At 44.0% G+C, this 21995-nt stretch overlaps 1 protein-coding gene across 3 annotated transcripts in view; it reads left to right on the top strand.

Moving 5' to 3' along the window:
• Pik3cb (phosphatidylinositol-4,5-bisphosphate 3-kinase catalytic subunit beta) overlaps window positions 1-21450 on the top strand; it is a 97693-nt gene extending 76243 nt beyond the window's left edge. For 2 of the 3 annotated variants that reach the window (XM_021206060.2, XM_029543420.1), the window contains exons 17-24: window positions 3271-3449; window positions 4702-4811; window positions 5965-6043; window positions 12429-12596; window positions 14154-14277; window positions 16976-17121; window positions 18881-19013; window positions 19957-21449. In XM_021206060.2, coding sequence (XP_021061719.1) covers window positions 3271-3449; window positions 4702-4811; window positions 5965-6043; window positions 12429-12596; window positions 14154-14277; window positions 16976-17121; window positions 18881-19013; window positions 19957-20094 — 1077 coding nt within the window. In that variant the 3' untranslated portion in view covers window positions 20095-21449. Of the gene's footprint in view, window positions 1-3270; window positions 3450-4701; window positions 4812-5964; window positions 6044-12428; window positions 12597-14153; window positions 14278-16975; window positions 17122-18880; window positions 19014-19956 lie in introns of all 3 variants that reach the window. The other variant, XM_029543421.1, reaches the window with a different exon arrangement.
• The last annotated feature ends 545 nt before the right edge of the window (window positions 21451-21995 follow it).

Raw genomic sequence — 21995 nt, 5'->3', positions numbered from 1 at the left:
TGTGTAGCCCTGGCTGTCCTGGAACTCACTCTGTAGACCAGGCTGGCCTCGGACTCAGAAATCCACCTGCCTCTGCCTCCCAAGTGCTGGGATTAAAGCCCAGCCCTTTTCTATGTGCAGATAGTCACAGATGCTAGAGTATGGGGTCAGGTCCCCTAGAGCTGGAGTTACGGGTGTTTGTGAGCTGACCAGTGTGAGTGCTAGGAACCTAACTCCAGTTTTCTGCAAGCACACTTGACCATGAGCCATCTCTTCAGGCCCAGTCTCCAAATCAGCCCACCCCTGTTTCTAAGAAAGTCGACTTTGAGTGAGACAGGGTCTCACTGAGTTGCCTAGGCTGGCCTGGAACTTTCCCACCAGGAGCAGTCATTACTGTTTTCTTGACTATAAGAGAAAGATTCTGTACCCTTTCCATGGTGGGGTGGGAGCGCAGGGGTGAAAGTCAGAGGGGAACTTGTTAGAATGCTCAGTTCTGGAAGTGGAACTCAGATCTCCAGGCTTGGCCACAAGTACTTTACTTACTGAACTACTCTGCCAGCCCACCATGGTATCATTATAAAGTTTATCATTATAAAGTTGTAAAATGGCAATTGTTGAAATACTTAAAAAAAAGTATTTTTTGACTTATGGCCACTTAGGATACTGTTCAGGAAAAGAAGATCAGCCCAGTTAGCAGTGGGGCATAGCAGTTACCAACTGTACAAACATGGAAGGCATTCTAGTTTGACAGTTTAGAAAGGTCTGGTTTCATAGCCCAGTCTTCATCTGGTTCTCTTGTTGCCAGTATTTGCACAGCTCCTGAAGCTGTTAACAAATGGAGTGCCTGTGGTTTTGACAGATGGCTAACTTGGCAAGCGCTGGCCATCTTGTTTTTATCATAAGCTACATAGAACCATCTTAGTTTTTTATACGAGTGAGGTCTCAGACAATCTTTGGAAACTATATGCTAGAATCTACATCCATACATAGTCTGAATGGTTTTCTTGCACAGAAGCCAAATTTTAAAATGAAAACATGATACAAAATAAATTCCCTGAAAGTGGGATTACAAACCAATGTATATGTGTACCTCACATATTTGGCATTTTTCTTTATATGTGTGTTATTATTTGTTGTTTCTAGTTTTAATGACATGTAAAGTTCCTCCTGGTTTATGGTTATTATATTCTCATGAGTTTTATATAATATATGATTGGACTCCCAGTTATTAAGTATTAACAAGAACTTCTGTGGGGAGAGTAAGGTGGTGTCTTTGTAATTGCCCTGCCTGGCCAGGAACTTGTTATGTAAACCAAATTGTTGTCAAACTTGTGTTCTCCTGCCTCTGCTTCCTGAGTACTGGCATGGTGGGTGTTCATTACAGCTGGCTAACGCGGGTGTTTATTGTTTCCTTACCTGATTGATTGAGTGAGACAGGGTCTTGCTGTATCCCTGGCTGGCCTGAAACTCACTATGTAGACCAGGCTGGCCTTGAACTCACAGAGGTCGTCCTGCCTCTGACTATACTCATCCTTCTCTCTCTTCCCACTATGTATATAGTAATTAAAAGCATGTACTACCATGCTTGACTAAATGGCTTTTACAAATAATGGTTTTGATCTAGTTGGCCATTGCTATGCTACAAGTACAAAGCAGTTTGTTTGTTTTGGCTTATTTGTTTGTATGTTTTCCCAGATCTGAGAGATGCCTTAGTTATGAGAACTTGTCCTTGTAGCAAATCCAGGTTCAGTTCCCTATATCCATGTCAGGTGGCTCACAACCACCTGTAATTCCAGTTCCAGGGGATCTGGCACCCTCTTCTAGACTCAGTGGGCACCTTCATTCATATGGCATACACCCATATACTCAGGCATAGGCACATAGACACACTTAAAAATAAGACAAGTCTTTAATTTTTTAAAGATTTATTTCTTTATTTATATGAGTACACTGTTGCTGGTGTACTCATATAAATAAGGGGCGTTGGCTCCCTATACAGATGGTTGTGAGCCACCATGTGGTCTCTGGGAATTGAACTCAGGACTATTAAAAGAGCAGTCAGTTTTCTTAATTGCTGAGCCATCTCTCCAGCCCAAGACAAATCTTAAAAAAAAAAAAAAAAAAAAAAAAGCGGGAAAAAAAATGTTGAGACAACATTTCTCTATGTAGCTCTGGCTGTCATGGAACTCACTTTGTTGACCAGGCTGGCCTCAAACACAGAGATCTGCTCATACCTGCCCCCCCCCCCAGCCCCCAAGTACTGGGATTAAAGGCATGTATCACTGTACCCAGCTTAAAAGAAGCGATTTTAAATTGGACAAATACCTTGAATTATAATCTCTTTTTGTTGTCTTGGCAGTAGAAAGAAAGCAGCGGATTTCAGACAGCTGATGACAGGGATCTCCAGGCACGTTAACACATAGCTGTACAGTTCTTAGGGAGGCTCAGCAGCCTGGGTTGATGAAAGGCTGTGTCTAAGACAGAGAGAAAAGCACATACAAGTTGGCACTAAGGGTTCAGTACCTTAGTACAGTTTCAGGAATGGTGGGTGGATTCTGCACAGACCCCCTGTCCTGTGGTGGGGGCTAAATTGAGCAGTTCAGATTGAGGTGTTCCGAATCCTACTACTCCATGAAGTGTAGTGTTGAATACAGATTCATATCTATCTGAAAATACCCATAGTTTATGCCTGCTTACTTTTCTCAAGTTTATAACACGTCTTTTAATAAAGGGTTTAGAAGTGATACCTTGACTAATAAATGGTAATAACTCACTGTTTGAAAACCCTTCTTTTTTAAATAAACATTTTCAGATCTTTTTCTTTTAAAGATGTATTCATTTATTTTATATATGTGAGTACACTGTAGCTGTACAGATGGTTGTGAGCCTTCATGTGATTGTTGGGAATTGAATATTTAGGACCTGTGCTTGCTCTGCTCACTCCGGTCCCTCAGTCCCTGCTTGCTCCAGCCCAAAGATTTATTTATTATTATACATAAGTACACTGTAACTGACTTCAGATGCATCAGAAGAGGATGTCAGATCTCATTACCAGTGGTTGTGAGCCACCATGTGGTTTCTGAGATTTGAACTCGGGACCTTCAGAAGAGCAGTCAGTGCTCTTAACCACTGAGCCATCTCTCCAGCCCTTGTAAAACCCTTATACTCAGGGTTTTTACTTCAGCCTGGTTGTGTATGTGTTTTGTTAGAGCTACTGATGAATGTGACTGCATGATATCATGACATTTTTAACCATAAGCGAATTTGGGGGTGGGGAACCTTATTTTCCAGGTCGAAGCACTCAATAAGTTAAAAACTTTAAATAGTTTAATCAAACTGAATGCCATGAAGCTGAACAGAGCTAAAGGAAAGGAGGCCATGCACACGTGCTTAAAACAGAGTGCTTACCGGGAGGCGCTCTCGGACCTGCAGTCGCCGCTGAACCCGTGCGTTATCCTCTCAGAGCTCTAGTAAGTGACTGTCTGTGCTCCATGGGATACCAATGCAGAAGAGGCTTCTGACTCAGTGTGCTAGAGAGTGGGTGGGGCTGGCTGTTAGCCCAGGGAAGTCAAAGGAACTACAGAAGAAAAGTCTTGAGTCTTCAGTAACTGTGTTTATATTCATTGGGCTGTATAACTATTAGCTAGATTTCTCTGTGGGGCTAGTAATATTGCAAATTAATTTCTTTCAATGTATATAACTTAACATATAGAAGTTAGTTTTAAAAAAAAATATGTAATTTAATTTGGGTGGAGAGTCTGAGTACATGACTGCAGGTGTTCACAGTGGCCAGAGGCATCAGATCCCCTGGAGCTTGGCTTACAGGCTATTGTAAGCTGATGACTTGGGTGCTGGGAACTAAACTTGGTCCTCTCTAAGAGCTATATATGCTTTTAACCACTGAGCCATCTCTCCAGCTCAAGTTAGTTTTCATACATGGTCTTATGAAGCCCAGGCTAGCCTTAGACTCTCTATGTAGGCAGGCTGGTTTTGAACACATAATCTTCCTGCCTGCTTAATGCAAGTAACACAGGCATATACCACACTCCTGACTATTATATCAGGCTCTGAGAACTGAATATCCTATATGAGCAAAACATTGGAAACCACAAATTATTTACTGACTTCCTACTCTAAAATGAAATTTAAGTGTGTCTCTAGACTATTTCTCACTTTTCATACAGAAATGGAAGATTATAATTTGTGTTAACAAAAGTATTCAGAATTGATCCATTATAAACTCAAGGATCTGGGCTGGAGATGTGGCTCGGCATTTACAAGTGCTTTGTTTCCCAGCACTTATTCTGTAGACTCACGGGCTCACAATAGCTCCAGGGGACCTGATGGCCTCTTCTGTCCTCTATAGTCCTCACATACACATACACACATAAATTAAAAGTGTCTTTAAAAGAAGCCAGATGTAGTCCTGATTTTAATACAGCAGTATATTCTAATCTTTTACCCACTACTAAATATGGTAACATTAAGAAAGTACGCAAAACAAGGAGGGATTACAAGTGGAGCCAGAGGAGAGTCAGATCCTAGGCATGGGCTTCATCTCTGGGCATCAGTCTATGCCAGCCAGAGCTGCCCTTGGGTTCCTTCTTACACAGAAGTTTTCTGGTTCTCACCTGAGGAGTTTGCAAGCCTGGTGCCTCAGAACACTTATGTAGCTGTGCACACTGTTGTGTGAAGTGGCTGATTCCCCCTTGCTGATTTCAGTGTTGAAAAGTGCAAATACATGGACTCCAAGATGAAGCCCCTGTGGCTGGTCTACAGCAGCAGAGCCTTTGGAGAGGACTCGGTTGGAGTGATCTTTAAAAATGGTGACGGTAAGTCCCAGTATGTCTCAGCATGTTCAAAGTGTGTGTGACAGTATGATAGCAGGCAAGATGCAGCTGCCAGTGCTCACGGGGTCAGCTCAGCACACTCCAGGAGCCACTCCTTCCTGGAATTCCTTGTACAGTTTATTTACTGACCTGATAAGCCTTCCCATTTTGCTCTGTAAAATACAAGTGGTAAATCTTTTGATGCCAAGCTTGTAAAAAAAAGTAAGGCTCTCTCAGTGTGTGTTCATGTGTTCTGTTCAGTGCCAACAGCTTTGATATCCTTGCCAGAGCTTCAGGTTGTAACTGAGCTGATGACCCAGACTTCATAAAGAAATGCCCCTCAGGTATCGCAACAGCCAAAGGCAGTCCTAGCTTGTAAGTTGTATGGCCACAAGCAAGCCCTACAACTGATTAGCTTTAGGTTCTTCATCTCATACCAGAGTCCTTAAAGGACTTTGTGATAAAATAGATAGCTTGTTATTACTTTGACATGGTTTTATCTGAAAGTACTCTTTGAGGAGGTCGGGAGAAAAGAGGTGTTTTTATGTAGCCCAGGTTGTCCTTGAACTCACTTTGTAGCCAAGAATGTCCTGGCAGTCTCTGCTGACCCAACCTTTTGCACTTCCCAAGTACTGGGGTTACAAGTGTGACCATCATGTAGGTTGAAAGTATTCTTTAACTTTTATTATTCATTATTATTTTGGCTCAAGATCTCATGATATAGCCAGACTGGCTTCAAAATTGTTGACTTCATGCTTCCGACTCCTGAGTGCTGAGACTGGACACTCTCATAGAGAGGATCATAAATAGATTTGACCCTTACAGTTTTCTGGACTCTTAATGCACTAACCCATATGATTCATAGAAGTTTTCTGTATAGTATTAAAGGCAGGAAAAGTTAACAATGTGGCATGTGTAGTAGAAATTTGGCACAGTAGTTCATACATGGGAAATGGTTGAAATTTTACTTTCTGAAACTGTACAGGGACATGCTAATCGCTGAGCCTGTTTGATACAGTGAATATGGCAAGATTGAAATTGGAGGGAAAGTACAGTGCTTGGTAATGACTGAATCTGACTGAATGCCTGGTACTGAGTTAGTGGGCGAGGGGCATGAGAGTGCAAGTGTGTGTAACATAGCGGCTGTTTCCCTTAGATTTGCGGCAGGACATGCTGACGCTGCAGATGCTGCGCCTGATGGATCTGCTATGGAAAGAAGCTGGCTTGGACCTGCGGTGAGCATTCCAGAGCATTTGCTTATTCCACGATGTTTTCCCTGTTTAGTCCTTCCTTCTGCTATTTTAGTTATTGTTCATAGTAATAGTTAAGTGAGCTCTTCACAGTGTGCTTCTAGTCACTGCCCTATTGGAACCTCATCAGACTTAAAACTATATGTGCTGAGGTTCCTGGGAATGGGTAGGTTTACACTGTGACACAACTTGGACAAACATCCAGAGTCACACGCCAGGGTAGTTTCAAGCTTGGTAGTGTTGGTTTGAGACAGGATCCATTGTGGAGTTCAGGGTGATATTGAACTTACTCTACAGGGAGAGATGACCTTGAATTCATCATCCTCCTGCCTCAGTGTCCCAAGTGCTGGGATTCCAGTCATGTGTCTTCACACTCTGTTGAACTCTTTTGTACAAAGATTGAAACCGTTGCTGTGTATTGACTGACAGGCGCTCCATGGGCTTCACATGGATCACCGCCTGCAAACCTCACAGCTCCATGTGAGAAAGCTGCGACAGTAGTGATGTTAAAGCAGAGGTTACAAAAATATCAAATAGTGCCCGACTCAAATCCAGGATTGTCACGACTCTTTTAAGTCCATGTCTTTCTGTATTTTATTGGCCTAACAAAGTGAGAGAGTAGTATGCAAATTCATGTTCATTAACCCTTTGTTTGCCAAAGTATGACAATTCTCAAAATGCCTTTATGGTTCTTCTTTTAAACATTTGTGTGTGTGCATGCACAGATGCACATTTATATCCCAGGGGGCACATGTGGAGGTCAGAAGACCTTTTAGGGGACATTTGTGTGTGTGCATGCACAGATGCACATTTATATCCCAGGGGGCACATGTGGAGGTCAGAAGACCTTTTAGGGGGTGGCTTCCTCCTCCTGTGGGTCTGGGGATCAAGAGTCAGATTGTTGGGCTTAGCAGCAAGCATTACATCCACTGGATTATCTCACTTGCTGCCTTGTTTGTGTTTTAAAGGAAGAGTGTTTGTTTTTAGATCCTTCTAGAAGGTACTTTTTCCAGTTTCCTTAAGTTAGAGCAATCAAGTGTGATTTTTTTTTCCTTTCATGAAACTGTAAATGTGATTGCAATAAGAGAGATCTGAATTTGTTCCCTTTTGTTGAAAATAGATTTTTTTTTCCCCTCAAATCACATATCCAGATTAGAATTTCTCCTCTTTCTGTACCTCCTAGCTCTCCCCGCCTCTCCCCTCCTTCCAGAATTACCCTTTCCCATCTCTCACTAGGAGACAAACAGGCTTCTAAAGGATAATGGTAAGATAGAATATAATACGATACAATGAAACTAACACACCAGAATTGGGCAAAACAGACAGACAGAAGGAAAAGACTCCCCTTTCCCCAAGAGACAGTGCCCCACCCACCTCACACTCAGGAGTCCCGTGAAAACACGGAACTGGAATCCAGTATATTCAGAGGGCATGCAGGGTAAAGGAAGGGGAAAAACATAATAAGATTAAAAATTTTATAAAAATTAAATATAAAAGCCCTGATACTATAAGACAAATACACTATTGTGGGTCATTTCCCGTCAGCCATCTGCTGGGCATGCAGCCACGCTTAAGAGTAGTTAGTTTCCCTAGCGAGAGAGACTTCCTTGGAAGAAACAGCTTTTTTTTTTTTTTTTTTTTTTTTTTTTCCGAGACAGGGTTTCTCTGTGTAGCCCTGGCTGTCCTGGAACTCACTCTGTAGACTAGGCTGGCCTCGAACTCAGAAATCCGCCTGCCTCTGCCTCCNAAGTCCTGGGATTAAAGGCGTGCGCCAACTACATTTTTATTTTCAAGTACTTAGCAGTTGGAGATAGCTCTGGGTTAGGAAGGATGGGGACATGTGTCCACTTCTTCCAGCTTCAGAATCCTGCTCTCAAACCTGAAAAGAACCCAGCAGTCACCATATGTGATACATTGTTCTTTTAACTTACACATTTCTAATTAACTACTTTAACACAGTTAGCTTTTTCCCCCTTCCTCCCTCCCTCTTCCTCTTCCTCCTTCTTCTCTCTTTCTTCCTTTCTCTCTCTCTCTCTCTCTCTCTCTCTCTCTCTCTCTCTCTCTCTCTCTCTCTCTCTTTCTCTCTTTCTCTCTTTCTTTCTTTCTTTCTCACTCACTCATAAGGCATACACCAATCTTTTGTTGGTGTTGTGACCAAATTCCTACCAAGAAGCAACTCAGGGGCCAGTGAGATCTCTCAGTGAGTAATCCTGCTTGCAGCACAAGCCTAGTGTCTGAATTCAGTCCCCAAATGTCATGGCGGAAGGAGAGCCACGGCACACATAGACACAGGATTTAATTCTGTTATGCTTTACTAACATAACTGCAGGTTTGTCCAGATAATGGGCCTTTCTGGGTTACAGAGCCTGAGCTGCAGACTGACTTCTTAGTCTCATCACCCTAACTGAAAACTCCAACCCAGCCATTTTCTCTCCATTCTGGTTCTTTTCATTCTACCCAGAGTTGGCTTGCATTTAGCATCATGAACTTCATTGTAACCTCAGAAAAAGGGAGGCAGCCATGTGTGGGAGTGCTGGGTGTGTGCTCGGTTCCTGTGCAATAGGAAACACCAAGTGTCCAGTGGGATGTTGCTGGCCCTTTGAACTCTGACCTCCTCTCTCCTTCTCACCACTCTCCGTGACTGTCTATAAATACCCACTCCAGCGTGCCTGCTGTGTTTGTTTTTCTTCTGGGCAGCATGCACTCTTCTTTGTCAAGTATTTGGTACATCCTACGTGTTACTATTTTAGTACTGTAACAGTGCCCTGCTTCTAGTAACAGAACTGCGTATGCTCATCTCAATTCTCTCTGTGTCGTGTTGCTCTGGTGTCTCTCATGTCAGTGGAGCATTTGTAAGGCATAAATATGCTGAGATGCCTTGTCTTTTGCTTCACAGTTAGCAGTCAGTTTTCCCTGCCTACTGAACAGTTGTCAACCTCAAATCTGCCTGACATTTGGTTTGGCATTCGCCTGGGCCCTCGTCCCAGAGCTACATGCCCAAAAAAAGGAGTGGGGATAGGTGTCTTCATTCACATCTATATCTGAGTTTTATTGATGGAAGGTTTTTTAGGCAGGCAGGAGGAAACAGGAACTCTCTACTCTGCAGTCCTGGCTGTCCTGGAGACCAGACTGGTCTCAAGCTCACCAAGAACCCACTTGCCTTTCCCCCTCCCACCAACCCCCTATAGTGCTGTCTCTACTGATGGAATTTTTTCACTTACCAGAGACCATGCAAAAGTTAAATGTAAGATGTTAATGATATTGGTATTGGCAGGGAAGCATGTGAGAGTAATTCAAACGCTAGGTAAAGGAGGGTTTGCAGTCTGACCTTCACAGTGGGGAGAGGTACTCGGCAGACTTGGATCTGTGTGGTGCCTTCCTCCATCCCTCTAGCATTGTGTGTCTTGTCTTGTTCTAGAATCTCCCGTGAAGGTAGCATCTTCTTAGGTCAGAGAGTGTGAGAAAGGAGGGTAATGTTGAAAGTGCTAGCATGTCCTTTATAAACACTGGACAGAGGCCCTCATGTGATCACTAGGGGTAGGGCTGGGGTGGGTCTAAGCTTGTCCCCAGCATGACTTCTGTCAAACTGTCTTTCAGATGAGGATGTTTTTTCCTTCCCATTGTGAAAGCCCATCTTTAAGTCACTGATTGCTTTCATCATTGCTTGCTTTTGAAGAGGAAGTTGTTGGACTTTTGCCCAGTTTGGGCTGTAACTGGGATCCGAGGGGATGCAGAAAAGCAAGAAAGCTCACCAGCCCTGTTTGCTTTGCATGCGTTGTGTCACAATAGGCTGAGAAGCACTAGTAAAAAAACTTATCATTCCTTAGTTGTCTTTTTAAAAGAAGAGAAGAAAGTAATATAGGTCTAAAACAATTGATTAGTATTTGTCTACCAGAATGTCATCTGACAGTGTTTTTCTCATGTAAAGGAATATGTAATAATTAAATTCTTTTTTAGAAGTAATTTTAGAAACTAATCCTTTTACTGGATTGTGATACACACTACTAGACTCATGTACCCCCACCCCATACCCCCACACCCCAATTTCTCTCTCTCTCTCTAACCCTCACATGAATTGCAGGACCCCACGCCGGCTTTCCAGTATGTCACATCTTTTTCTCGCCTTGCTCATGTGTTCTTTCTGGCCCTATCCCAGAGTCCTCCTGTCCAGTCATCCCTCGAAGGTCTTTGGTGAAGTGTAGGGCTTTTCTAAGTTGCTCAGATTGGCCTTGATCTTACTGTGTAGATCAGACAAGCCTTCAGCTCTCTGGGAAGAGGGGTGCATGAGGGGCACACAAAAGGCCAGAGGAAGAGGCCAGGTACCCACCTATCTCTCTCTACCTTATTCCTTTGGGAGAGAGTGTCTCACTGAACCTGGAGTTAGGTTGTTGGCCAGCAATCCCCATCAATTTCCCCTTCCTTGTCTCCTCAGCACACCTGGTTTTTATGTAGATTTTGGGAGATCTGAACTGAGGTCCTTACATTTACACATAGAAAGCATTTTTACCCACTTAGCCATCTGTTTATCTTAGAGATCTTTTAAAATTTTAAGAGAGTTTTGAATTATGACTATTTGTGTAGTTTGTGCATGTTAGTGCAGTGCCTTCAAGAGACCAAAAAAAAAAAAAAAAAAACCGGGCGGGGGGGCGCATGCCTTTAATCCCAGCACTCGGGAGGCAGAGGCAGGCAGATTTCTGAGTTCGAGGACAGCCTGGTCTACAGAGTGAGTTCCAGGACAGCCAGGNCTATACAGAGAAACCCTGTCTCCAAGAGAGAGAGAGAGAGAGAGAAACCAAAAGAGGGCCTTAGATCCCCCCTGGAGCTGGTTGTAAACTGTGTGATGTGGGTGAACTGAACTTCTTCCATCCTCTGTAAGAGCAGCGGTGCTGAGCCCTCCCCCTGCCAGGGCTTTCCTCGATGACCACACTCACTCACATTGTGCCTCATGCTTCGTAAGCTTAGTGAGAGCAGGACTGCTTATTTCTGAATCATGTCTGACATCAGATAGGAAATGTGCCACATAGCTGCACCCAACCGTTTCCCGAACCCATACATTATGTCTGTTGGTTGCTTGGTTGGGCTAAGGTCTCCTGTAGCCCAGGCTGGCTTCAGACTGCTATGTAATAATGGATGAATCTTACAGCCAGGTCCCACCATGCCCTGCTTTGTTCCTATTTTCTGTAGTTAATTTAGTGTCTCTTTGAATCTCCCAAAATAGTACACTCCATTACCAGCGTATTCTTTTTCCTCTCTTTTTGTTTTAAGCAAATGTTTCATGGAACCCAGGTTGACCTTAAATTCCCACCCCCAAGCACTGGCAGTTCAAGCATGTGCCACCATGACCAGCCCAAATAATTCTTTAAAAAATGGTTTGTGCCAGGCAGTGGTGGTGCACGCCTTTAATCCCAGCACTTGGGAGGCAGAGGCAGGCAGATTTCTGAGTTCGAGGCCAGCCTGGTCTACAGAGTGAATTCCAGGAAAGCCAGGGCTACATAGAAAAACCCTGTCTCTAAAACAAACAAACAAACAACCATAACAACAAAATGATTTGTGTATGTGTATGTCCTGAGGCTTATGCGTGAATCTGAGGTCAGCTTGCAGGAATCTGTCCCTGCTTTCCAGCATGCTGGTTCAAAGGATTGAGTTCAAGTCATTATTAGGTTTGTTTTTGTTTGTTTGTTTGTTTGTTTGTTTTAGGTTTTTTGAGACAGGGTTTCTCTGTGTAGCCCTGGCTGTCCTGGAACTCACTTTGTAGACCAGGCTGGCCTCGAACTCAGAAATCCGCCTGCCTCTGCTTCCCGAGTGCTGGGATTAAAGGCGTGCGCCACCACTGCCCGGCTTCATTATTAGGTTTGACACCAAGCACTTTCTCACTGAAGCTTCTTGCCTTTCCACAAATCACTCTTTTTATAATATAGTTTTTAGAAAATTGGAGAAAGTTGAGTGTTGGTACCAAATGTCTTAAGTCCAGCACTCAGGAGGATCTCTTGAGTTTGAGGCTGGCCTACAGAGTGAGTTCCAGGACAGCCAGGGCTACACAGAGAAACCCTGTCTCGGAAAAAAGAATGATTCTGGTTCTGGGGCTTTAGAGTAAAAGGGGTGAGTTCTTGTAGGGTATTCTCCTCTTTATCAGTGCAGTGAATATTCGAATGTTTCATAAGCATAATTATACAGAAAATGATGCACTTAGCTGCAACATTCTGGTAAACCATTCTGTCTGTTGGTCCAAGTTCCGTTTTCCATATGGCGTTACTGACTGACAAGCTGTCAATAATAAAACTCTTTTCTTTTAAATCAAAGGATAAAACTTACAAAATGGATGTTTCCTCTCATGGAGAGCAGGGCCTCTTATGTCTGCTCTCCTTTTCAGGATGCTCCCCTACGGCTGTTTAGCAACAGGAGATCGCTCTGGCCTCATTGAGGTTGTGAGCACCTCTGAGACAATCGCTGACATTCAGCTGAACAGTAGTAATGTGGCTGCCACAGCAGCCTTCAACAAAGACGCACTCCTGAACTGGCTCAAGGAGTACAACTCTGGGTGAGTGTGTCCTCTGCCTCTCTCATAGGAACGCTGACAGCTTATGGTGATGGGACAGAAGCCCTGCCTGCTCAGGGGGAGTGTCTGCATTGCTTCATTCAGCACATTCATGGGCCTTTATTAAAGTCTTAAAACTTCATGGCAAAGTATAGAAGCTCTTCAGTACGCTAGGATGTGTTTTTAAGATATGGACTGAAGTTCTCTTGTTTACTTGCATCAGCTTATGTAATTATGAACTTAGGGTTCTCATAGGTTCATTTATAAGATTTATTTGCTTTGTTTAGTTTTTGGAGATGGGGCTGCTTTGTAGTCCTGGCTGTCCTTGAACTCATGCTGTAGACTACAGAGATAGATTTTCTGCCTCTGCCCCTCAAGAGCTGAGATCAAAGGTGTGTGCTGTCATGCCTAGCCTTACTGTTATTTTAATTAAGTGTACGTGTGTGTCTGTGTGTGGGTATGTGCACATGAGTACATGTGCCCAAGGAGTCCAGAAGAAGGGTTTAGATGCTATGAAGCTGGAGTTACAGTTGACTGTGAACCACAGTGTGGGTGTGGGGAACCAAGCTCGGATCCTTCAGGAGAACAGCAAATGCCCTGAGCCACGAAGCCGTCTTCCCAGTCCCGTCAGGTTACCTTTATGATTGAAGTTTATAGTCTGATCTCTCCAAACTAAAAGAAAAATATTTAAAGTGGTGTTACAGAGTTGGGATATACATCAGTTAGTGGCTTGCTTTCCTGGTATTCGCAAAGCCCTGGGTTTGATGCCACAGACAGCTGGACAGGGACACATGCCTGTAATCTCAGGATTCAGGAGGTGGAGGCAGAAGACAGCCATGAGACCCCGCTTCAGTAACACTGTAAGAGTAATACATGTTATCTGTGGTTAAGGTGATGGACCGCACCGCTCTTCTAGGAAGTAAGGATCTCACTGTGAAGGAGGTGCTTTCCAGGCACTATTGGCCAAATACTTAAGATCAGCTCAAATGTCGTCACTTAACATCACATTGTTCAGGGCTTCGAGTGGAGCAGTTTCAGTCTCACAGCCTTCTATGAAGGTTCTGTGTCCTTACTTCTGACTGGGGCTCGGAAGCCTGGATTCTAATCTGAGGCCACTCTGACTGGAATGGCTTCCTCCTGTAACTCAGCAGTTAGGAGGCTGACAGAAGAAAGAACTGCAATGGGTTCAAGACCTGGCAAGCTCCACGGTGATTTTCATGCTAGCCGGGCTGTAGAGTAAGACTTTGCCTTCCAAAGCTAAAAACCAAAACAGAAGCTGGTAAAAATGTCCCCAGGCCCAAGGATGATCCAACAAAACCCATGGTGTCTCTTACAATACCTTTTGTGTAAACTAAGACCTGCTGAAACAGGACTCCTGAGACACAGGGACACATGACTGGGGCTCTGCTAGGCAATGCCTTGGCCGTCAGCCTGACATATCTGCTTTCCCAGGCTCACTCTGCTTGGCAGCTTGGTGCTATGCGCTCCCTGAGCATCAGTGGGGCTTAGTCCTCATCCCCCAAACTGGAGTTCTAACTCCTGTCACTTCTCTGTCTCCAGGGATGACCTGGACCGAGCAATTGAGGAGTTCACCTTGTCCTGTGCTGGCTACTGTGTAGCCTCTTATGTCCTCGGCATTGGTGACAGGCACAGCGACAACATCATGGTGAAGAAAACGGGCCAGGTAAGCCGCACTGCAGAGGCTGCGGTCTCAGTGATGGTAGCATGTGTTTTGTCTTTTCTTTCCCCTTCCTGCCAACTCTGTCGAGAGAATCTCTTATAAGCATCACCTGCCAGTAAGAACGCTGATGGCCTTACTGCACACAACCCCACTCTAGACGCCACTTGCTTTATGTGTAGGATCTAGTGCTAAGCGTTTATTTAAATGTTTAACAGTTGCTATTATTTAACAGTAGCCTATCTTTTTATTGCAAGAATTTATATTTGGACCTAATTTGATGATAGGTACCTGTAATCACAGCACTCAGAAGTCTGAGGCAGAAGATTTGCTTGTTTGAGACCCTGTTTCAAACTAATAAGTGAAAAATTAACAAGATAACCAATTGGGGACTTGAGCAGATAAGACAACTCACTACTCCTCCAGAGGACCCAGGTTCCTTTCCCAACGCCCACATGGTGGCTCAAAACTGTCTATAACTCCAGTTCTAGTAGGAGGTTTGACACCATCTTCTGGTCCTATAGGCACCAGGCATACATGTGGTACACATACATACACGTGGGCAAAAACACTCAATGCAAATACAATAAAAATGAATAAGATCTTTTTAAAAATAACCAATGATGAAAAAATAATGAAATCAGGATGGAACCTGAGTAATCTGTTTTCTTTTTTAGTTTAATTTGTGTACCTGTATGTATGTTTGTGTACATGTGCAGGTCTGGTGCCTGTAGAAGCCAGAAGGAGGTGTCAGCTCCCCTGAGACAGACAGCTTCTTACAGAGAAGCTATAAGCTCCAGCCAGCGCTCTCAGCCACCGATCAATGATCGGTCTCTCCAACCCCAAGTCTGGTTTTGTTTTGTTTTGTTTTAACCATCAAACTTGATCATCGTAGTAGGAGTTGGGAGAAATATAGGTAGTATCTTTCTGAGGTAGCTAGGGAAGCCAGGTGATGTGATTTAATTTCAAATAAAAACTGTTTAAATTGTTCATAAGCAACTAAGTGTTATTTGTAATATTTTTTATATTATACACAGATAAAACACTTGGATAAATTTTCAATTTAGCTATGCTTAGATGCTGTCAACTAGAGGCATGCCATAGTGGAAATCTCTGGGTTAGCATGTAATGTAGCTCTGGGGTAGGCAATAACATATAGATGTGGTGATAGCTGTGGTCCCTGTGTAGACCAGGCTGGTTTTGAACTCACTGAAATATGCCTGCCTCTGAGTATTCACTGAGTGTTGGGATCAGAGGTGTGCTGACTGGAAAACAGAATTTCCCACCTCTTAGGAGATGCTGTGGTCTGCTGGAGCTTTGATAATTGAGCCTTATATCCAAACTTAGACTCTCTCTAACTTGTGGTTACAAATTGAGTCCTTTGGCTTATATATGCTTTCCCCGATAGATACCCCATGTAGAGTGTTCAGAAACTTCTGTAAATCTAAGAGTAAATGATGATAGGAAGAGAATCCAGAGGAAGAAAGACAGCAGTAAGAGGGACGAGTTTCAGTGCCCAGCAGAGTTGAGGATGGACACCTGAGTGTCTTAGAGAGCCACAGCAGTGTCAGAAAAACCGAGGATCTAGAGGGACCGGCACAGCTCGAGGTAGAGACACAGAAAGGATTGAACGTGGGCTTGTGGGAGTTTGTTACAGAGTAGTTGTCCTCTCCCCTACCCCAGCCCAACAGAAGGACCCAGAAGATGTAGTTTAAGAAAAAACTGATTTTTCTGACTCACAGACACTAGGTGCTTCATCAGGGCAAAGGTACATGTGTGTGTGTGTGTGTGTGTGTGTGTGTGCGTGCGCGCGCGCGCGTGCTGCACACCTATAGAAGCTAAAGTCAGTTTTCTTTCCACCACGTAGGTTGGGGGATAGAACTTAAGTTGTCAGGTTTCATGGCAAGTGCCTTTCAAAAGTTTTTAATAGCTGTGTTGGAAACTTTGTAAGACAGTAAGTTATTAGCCTTTATAGCTTGGAGGAAAGATGACTCTAGCCTTCAACAGAAAGCAAGCAAGTATAAGATGGAATAGACATTTTTTTAAAGCTACATTTATTTTTGTATCTATGTTTGTGGAGAATCAAACTTGTCATAAGGCTTAGTAGCAAGTTCCTGAGCCATCTCTCCAGCCCTGGAATAGATTTTTTTTTTCTAAAGATAGGGACTTACTAGGTAGCCCTGGCTGTCTGGAACTCATGTATAGACCAAGCTGATTTCAGACCCGCAGAGACCACCTGCCTCTGCCCCCGCCCCCGCCCCCCTGCCCCTGCTGATATCCAGGGTCTCAGGCTGTGGACCTCATTGTCCTGGTTTTGTTGTGTGCTTTTTAAAAGGGCTCTCACTGGCCTCAGCCTCTCTGTCTCCCGACATGGCCTCTGAGAAGTGACATTACAGACCTATGCCGCGTTTCTCAGAAAAAAAGATAGCCACCAAAGCCAGTCTAAACCAGATACTTGAAATGTTTGCCATTTTTCAAGATAGTTCAAGCTGTTCCAAATAAGGGTAAGAGGGTGGTGCTACAGCATCAAGTGGGTGGAGACCAGAGATGCTGTGCACCCAGCAGTGCATACAGTGGAGTCCTTGGGTCAAGCAAGCGGCTCAAGCAGGTGATAAATTTAGTTAGGACTTTGCACTACAGAAGTCATGCCAAATAGGAATATTTGAGACTCACTTGGAAAATAAAATCCCATTTGTTTTTACAGCTCTTCCACATAGATTTTGGGCATATTCTTGGAAATTTCAAATCTAAATTTGGCATTAAAAGGGAGCGAGTACCTTTTATTCTTACTTACGACTTCATTCATGTCATTCAACAAGGAAAAACTGGAAACACTGAAAAATTTGGCAGGTGAGTATTGCCCTCTGTTCAGGAGGAATATCTACCACTTCTGACCAGCTGCCTCACATTTCCTAATGTCTTAGTACTTTCCTGCTGCTGTGATACAATACCCCGATAACAGCAACATACAGGAGAAAGGACTTTTTTGGCTCACAGTTTAGGGGCTTGTGGGAAAGTCGTAGGAACAGGAGCTTGAGGAGGGGGCGGTCACCTTGTGTCACGGCCCAGAAGCTGGGAGCACTGCCTGCTGCTGCTCACTTCTCCTCCTCTAGCCAGGGAGCAGTGCACCTAGTGCTCCCCCAGATCAAACATGCTCAAGGCTAACAGTCGCAGGCACGCCCAGAGGCCCATCTCCCATCTGCTCTAGATCCTGTCAGTGGGCAGTTAATGCTATGCATCACACTAGCTGAGGACTATTTAGATCTGGGAGATTCGTGGTCAGATAACAGAAGATTTGGGTGTGGGGAGGAGTTACTGTCAGATCCCTCACCAGTTCAGAAGTGACCAGGAAGGAGATAAAGAGAATACTAGAAATTTGATGTTACAGTGTTTTAGCATACTTTCTACCTGTTTCAGAAAATTTTATCCCAAAACTAATATTTGACAGGAAGATGCTAGGAGAGCAGGTTTTTTGATATTGTTCTGTGTGCGGAACAAGAGAGGGAGACTGGGTTTGATGTAAGCATTGTTGCTTGAATGTACTTATATTGCCTCTGTTCCTTTATCTTAATGTGGACAAAAGGTGTTGAAGAAATGGCTCAGCAGGAAATGGTGCTTGCCACTAGGCTTGGGCTCAGTGTTTGAGCCTCAGAATTCCATGGTGCAAGGAGAACCATTGTCCCCTGGCCCCTGCTACACACACACACACACACACACACACACACACACACACACATGTGCGCGCTCGCACACACACACACACACACACTAGATAAACAAAGGCGTGGATGAATGAATAAATATATGTGAACAAAAGTTTTTTTTTTGTTTTTTTTTTTAAGAAATACAGAGGAGACTCTTTTTTTTTTTTTGATTTATTTATTTATTTATGTAAGCACACTGTAGCTGTCTTCATACACTCCAGAAAGGGGAGTCAGATCTTGTTCAGGGTGGTTGTGAGCCACCATGTGGTTGCTGGGACTTGAACTCAGGACCTTTTGGCAGAACAGTCGGGTGCTCTTACCCGCTGAGCCATCTCACCAGCCCCGTGAACAAAAGTTTTAATGAGGGCAAAAGTATTTGAGTAGTAAGCAGAGGTGTGCCGCGTGGATACCAGACTCTGTTCAATAAAGACTGATGATAATATTTCTGTGGGAATTGGGTTGGATGGCTTGTGACCACTGTTGTCTTAAAGGGGAAAAAGAGAGAAACAGACAGGACTGCACAGCATCAGCTACTTCAGGGACCGAGGAGATTACTAAGCCCGAGCCCAGGAGGGCTCTCAAAAAGGCCTTGGGACCGTCACTGTCACTGTTTTGTGGTCATCAGTGTGGACAGAAGGAACTAAGTGGTCAGGGGAATGTGGCGTGTGGATTGTTCTTGCCTTGCCTATTACTGTAGAATCTTAATTATTTTCTGGTTTGAAGAGAGACCTGTGGTTGTAAGAAGCTTGAATTATGTAAATTATAGTCTGGGGACTCTTTTCAGATAGGCACACATTAGCTGAAGCACACGTGGAGGTGCCCTCGCTCTAAAGGTGTCTTGCTTTCCTTTGCAAATGTCCCACCTCCCTCCAATGCCATGCTCCGGGTTGCTTCTTCAACTCAAGGTTCCGCCAGTGCTGTGAAGATGCGTACCTGATTTTACGGCGGCATGGGAACCTCTTCATCACCCTGTTTGCGCTGATGTTGACTGCAGGGCTGCCCGAGCTCACGTCGGTCAAAGATATACAGTATCTTAAGGTAAAACACCGTTCTCTGTATGTGTGTTAGACTTTGTGGGCACAGGGTTCAGTTAGAGCGCCATTCAAAATGTCCAGGCGAAGGAGCCAGACAGTGGTGGCACCTGCCTTTAATGCCAGCACTCTCTAGATAGGCAGCAGGTGGATCTCTGAGTTCAAGGCCAGCCTGGTCTACAAAAGGATTTCCAGGACATGCAGGGCTACACATACCCTCTCTCAAAAAAACTTTAAAAATTATTTTTGTCTAATGGTAACTGTCAAGATGGCTCAGGGAGGGTGGCCTGCTGCCAAGACTGAAGCTCTGAGTTCAGTCCCTGGAAAGAGAACCGACTCCCTGCTCTGGATCTGCTCCAAAATGCGCGCACTCACACACCACATACACACATACACACGCGCACACTGACACACACACACATACATGCACACACACACACACACACACAGACTCATGCTCACAAGCATGCACATGTTATAAATTATTTTTATAAAGATGACTTAAGAGATACCAACCTCCAGTCATGTTTGCCAAAAAGAAAAAGAAAAAAAAAAGCCTGTGATGTTCACGTGAAGGAGTTTGTAATGTAAATGGTTTCTCCACAGTGGAAGGGCATGCTACCGTGCTGGCCCACACACTGGGGTGGTAGCTGCCGGCAGTTTGGTTTCCACTGGTTTGCCTTTGACCTTCAGTCATCAGAGCAGAAAAGCAGCTGAGTGTCTTGCAATAATTACAAATTAATTTCATCCTCAAAATTCCTTTGCTAAGGCCATATTGTTGTCCTTCCTTGGTGTTCATCCTGCTCTGCAGGTGACATCCACATGGAGACATGGAACTGTCTAATGGATGGAGAGACTGGCCACACCAGCATCTTGTAGATGACCTATTTGCATGTCTCTGTCCAGGGTGGGTGATGTCACACACCTCTCTCTCTCACTCTCGGTTTTAGGACTCTCTTGCCTTAGGGAAGACTGAGGAGGAAGCACTGAAGCAGTTCAAGCAGAAGTTTGACGAGGCCCTCAGGGAAAGCTGGACTACTAAAGTGAACTGGATGGCTCACACAGTGCGGAAAGACTACAGGTCTTAGCGTCCGCCCTGCTCTGCCGCACTTGCCTGTTCGTTTTCTTTCCATTTTGCACTTGCACTATTGAACATGACCCTGCCAGAAATGCAAAGGGAATGAAGTCCTGAAGCTCAGAGTGAAGTTCAAAACACGGCGTCCCACAGAGCCTAGTCTGAACCACCCCATGCCCACCCTCTGTTCTCAAGCGCTTCCAGGACTCATCATGAACAGCAGCAGCATGGAGGCCCCTTCCTGCTGACCTTGCACGCCAGGAATGCTACTAGGGACTGCTGGGGATCTTTTCTTTCTTTTCTTCAGTATTTGGTACTTTACCAGAGAGGTGTAAATACTTCTTTTCAGTGTTGTGACCAAGTACTGCGACTCAGCCAACAACTTACCACATTTGGGGGCTGGGAACTGTTCTAAGAAAGGTCTCTCCCTCTCCTTTTAAATTGTGTGAGCTACAAATTACATTGATTATGTTGAACTTATTATTTTTCAAAGGAAATATTTTAAACCTGTGAAAACTCACTAATTTTGTTAATATTTATCATGATGGCATCATTTCAGCCAGACTCACTGAGAATCTATTGGTGGGGCAAATATAATATATATATATAATATATATATATATATGCTGCATATATATTTATAAAATTTCTAGTGGGAGTTCTATATAAAAAGATGTTTCTTTGGTATTCTTCAGCCTGTGTTTTCAAGTTTTACAAAAAAGCAGAGTTTTTCCCTAAGTTACTCTTCAGTTCACTGTGGATCAAGTTCTTCCAGCTGCTTCAGTACTGAGGCGCCATGAATGCGGTTTCTCTGCGTAGCTCTGAGAGTTCATTTCATAGAACACAATACTTGAGCAGATGTATCCAAGGAAGCGAGCAAATGAAAAGGAATCTATTTATGGAATAAACTCGAAACCTAAATTTCAGTATTTTAGTAATGTGCCAGCTGTTCTTAATGTATTTATTAAAATGTATAACAATGTGATTTTTCAATGGTATTAGTTCAAATTGACGTGGATTCATGCCACATGGAAATCTTTAATTTATTTGTTGAGGTACCATATAGCCAGGGTGCTAGGTGACAAGTGGTGTTAGCATGTGCAATAGGAACTACTGGTTTGCTGTGTAAATGGATGTCAGGATCCAGCAAAACTACTGCTTCTTCTCCAAAGACATGTGGGAGCCCTCAATCCTCAGTGGCATGGAAAACAACTGAGTACTTGCCCTGTGACTTCAGTTTTCTATAGGAATTTTATTAAAGAGTGTTTAATTTTGTTGTCCTTCTTAATGTTCTCAGTCAAATAAATGGGTGGTTTCGTCTGTTTGGGGGCATGTGGGCGTCTTCTTTTTGGGAAGCACAGAGTCTTTGCAACCTGCTCCCACTGGGATTCTCCCAAATGACCACATCAGTGGACAAACCAGCCTCAGGAGTGGGCTTGGCTCAGGGTCTCTGCCCAGCTTCCCCTTGTTTTCTAGCACACATGGATAGCCGGGGAGGCTTCTTGCACCAGGAGGATGCAAGCCTAAGAGGAGGAGATGTTTCCGACAGTTTGCTGTTACCACCTCATGTCCCCAGACTCTGCTGCACTACATGTGTGTGCGCGCACATGCACACGGGAAAGCCAGGGCAGTGTGGCTCAGTAGCTAGACACTGACCGTGCTCCATCCATACTTGCTGAATTGCTTGTCTCTGTCTGAGAAGACGGAAGGCAGAAAGCTAACCACATTCCAGAATGAATTAACACTCTAGGCTGTACTAACATCTGCTTGAACAAAGACTGAATAGCCACCGCTTTGACTTTGAGCAAGCTATATTTTACATCTCTTTAAATGCCAAGCTTGTTATGCAGCACATTTTCTCTCTCTGGCCCCCAGCCAAAGGCCCAGACGCACTCCAGGTTGGCTTTGAGACCT

This window comes from Mus pahari, chromosome 10, assembly GCF_900095145.1.
Source record: "Mus pahari chromosome 10, PAHARI_EIJ_v1.1, whole genome shotgun sequence".
Lineage (NCBI taxonomy): Eukaryota > Metazoa > Chordata > Mammalia > Rodentia > Muridae > Mus > Mus pahari.
This window is presented reverse-complemented; position numbering and strand designations above follow the sequence as displayed.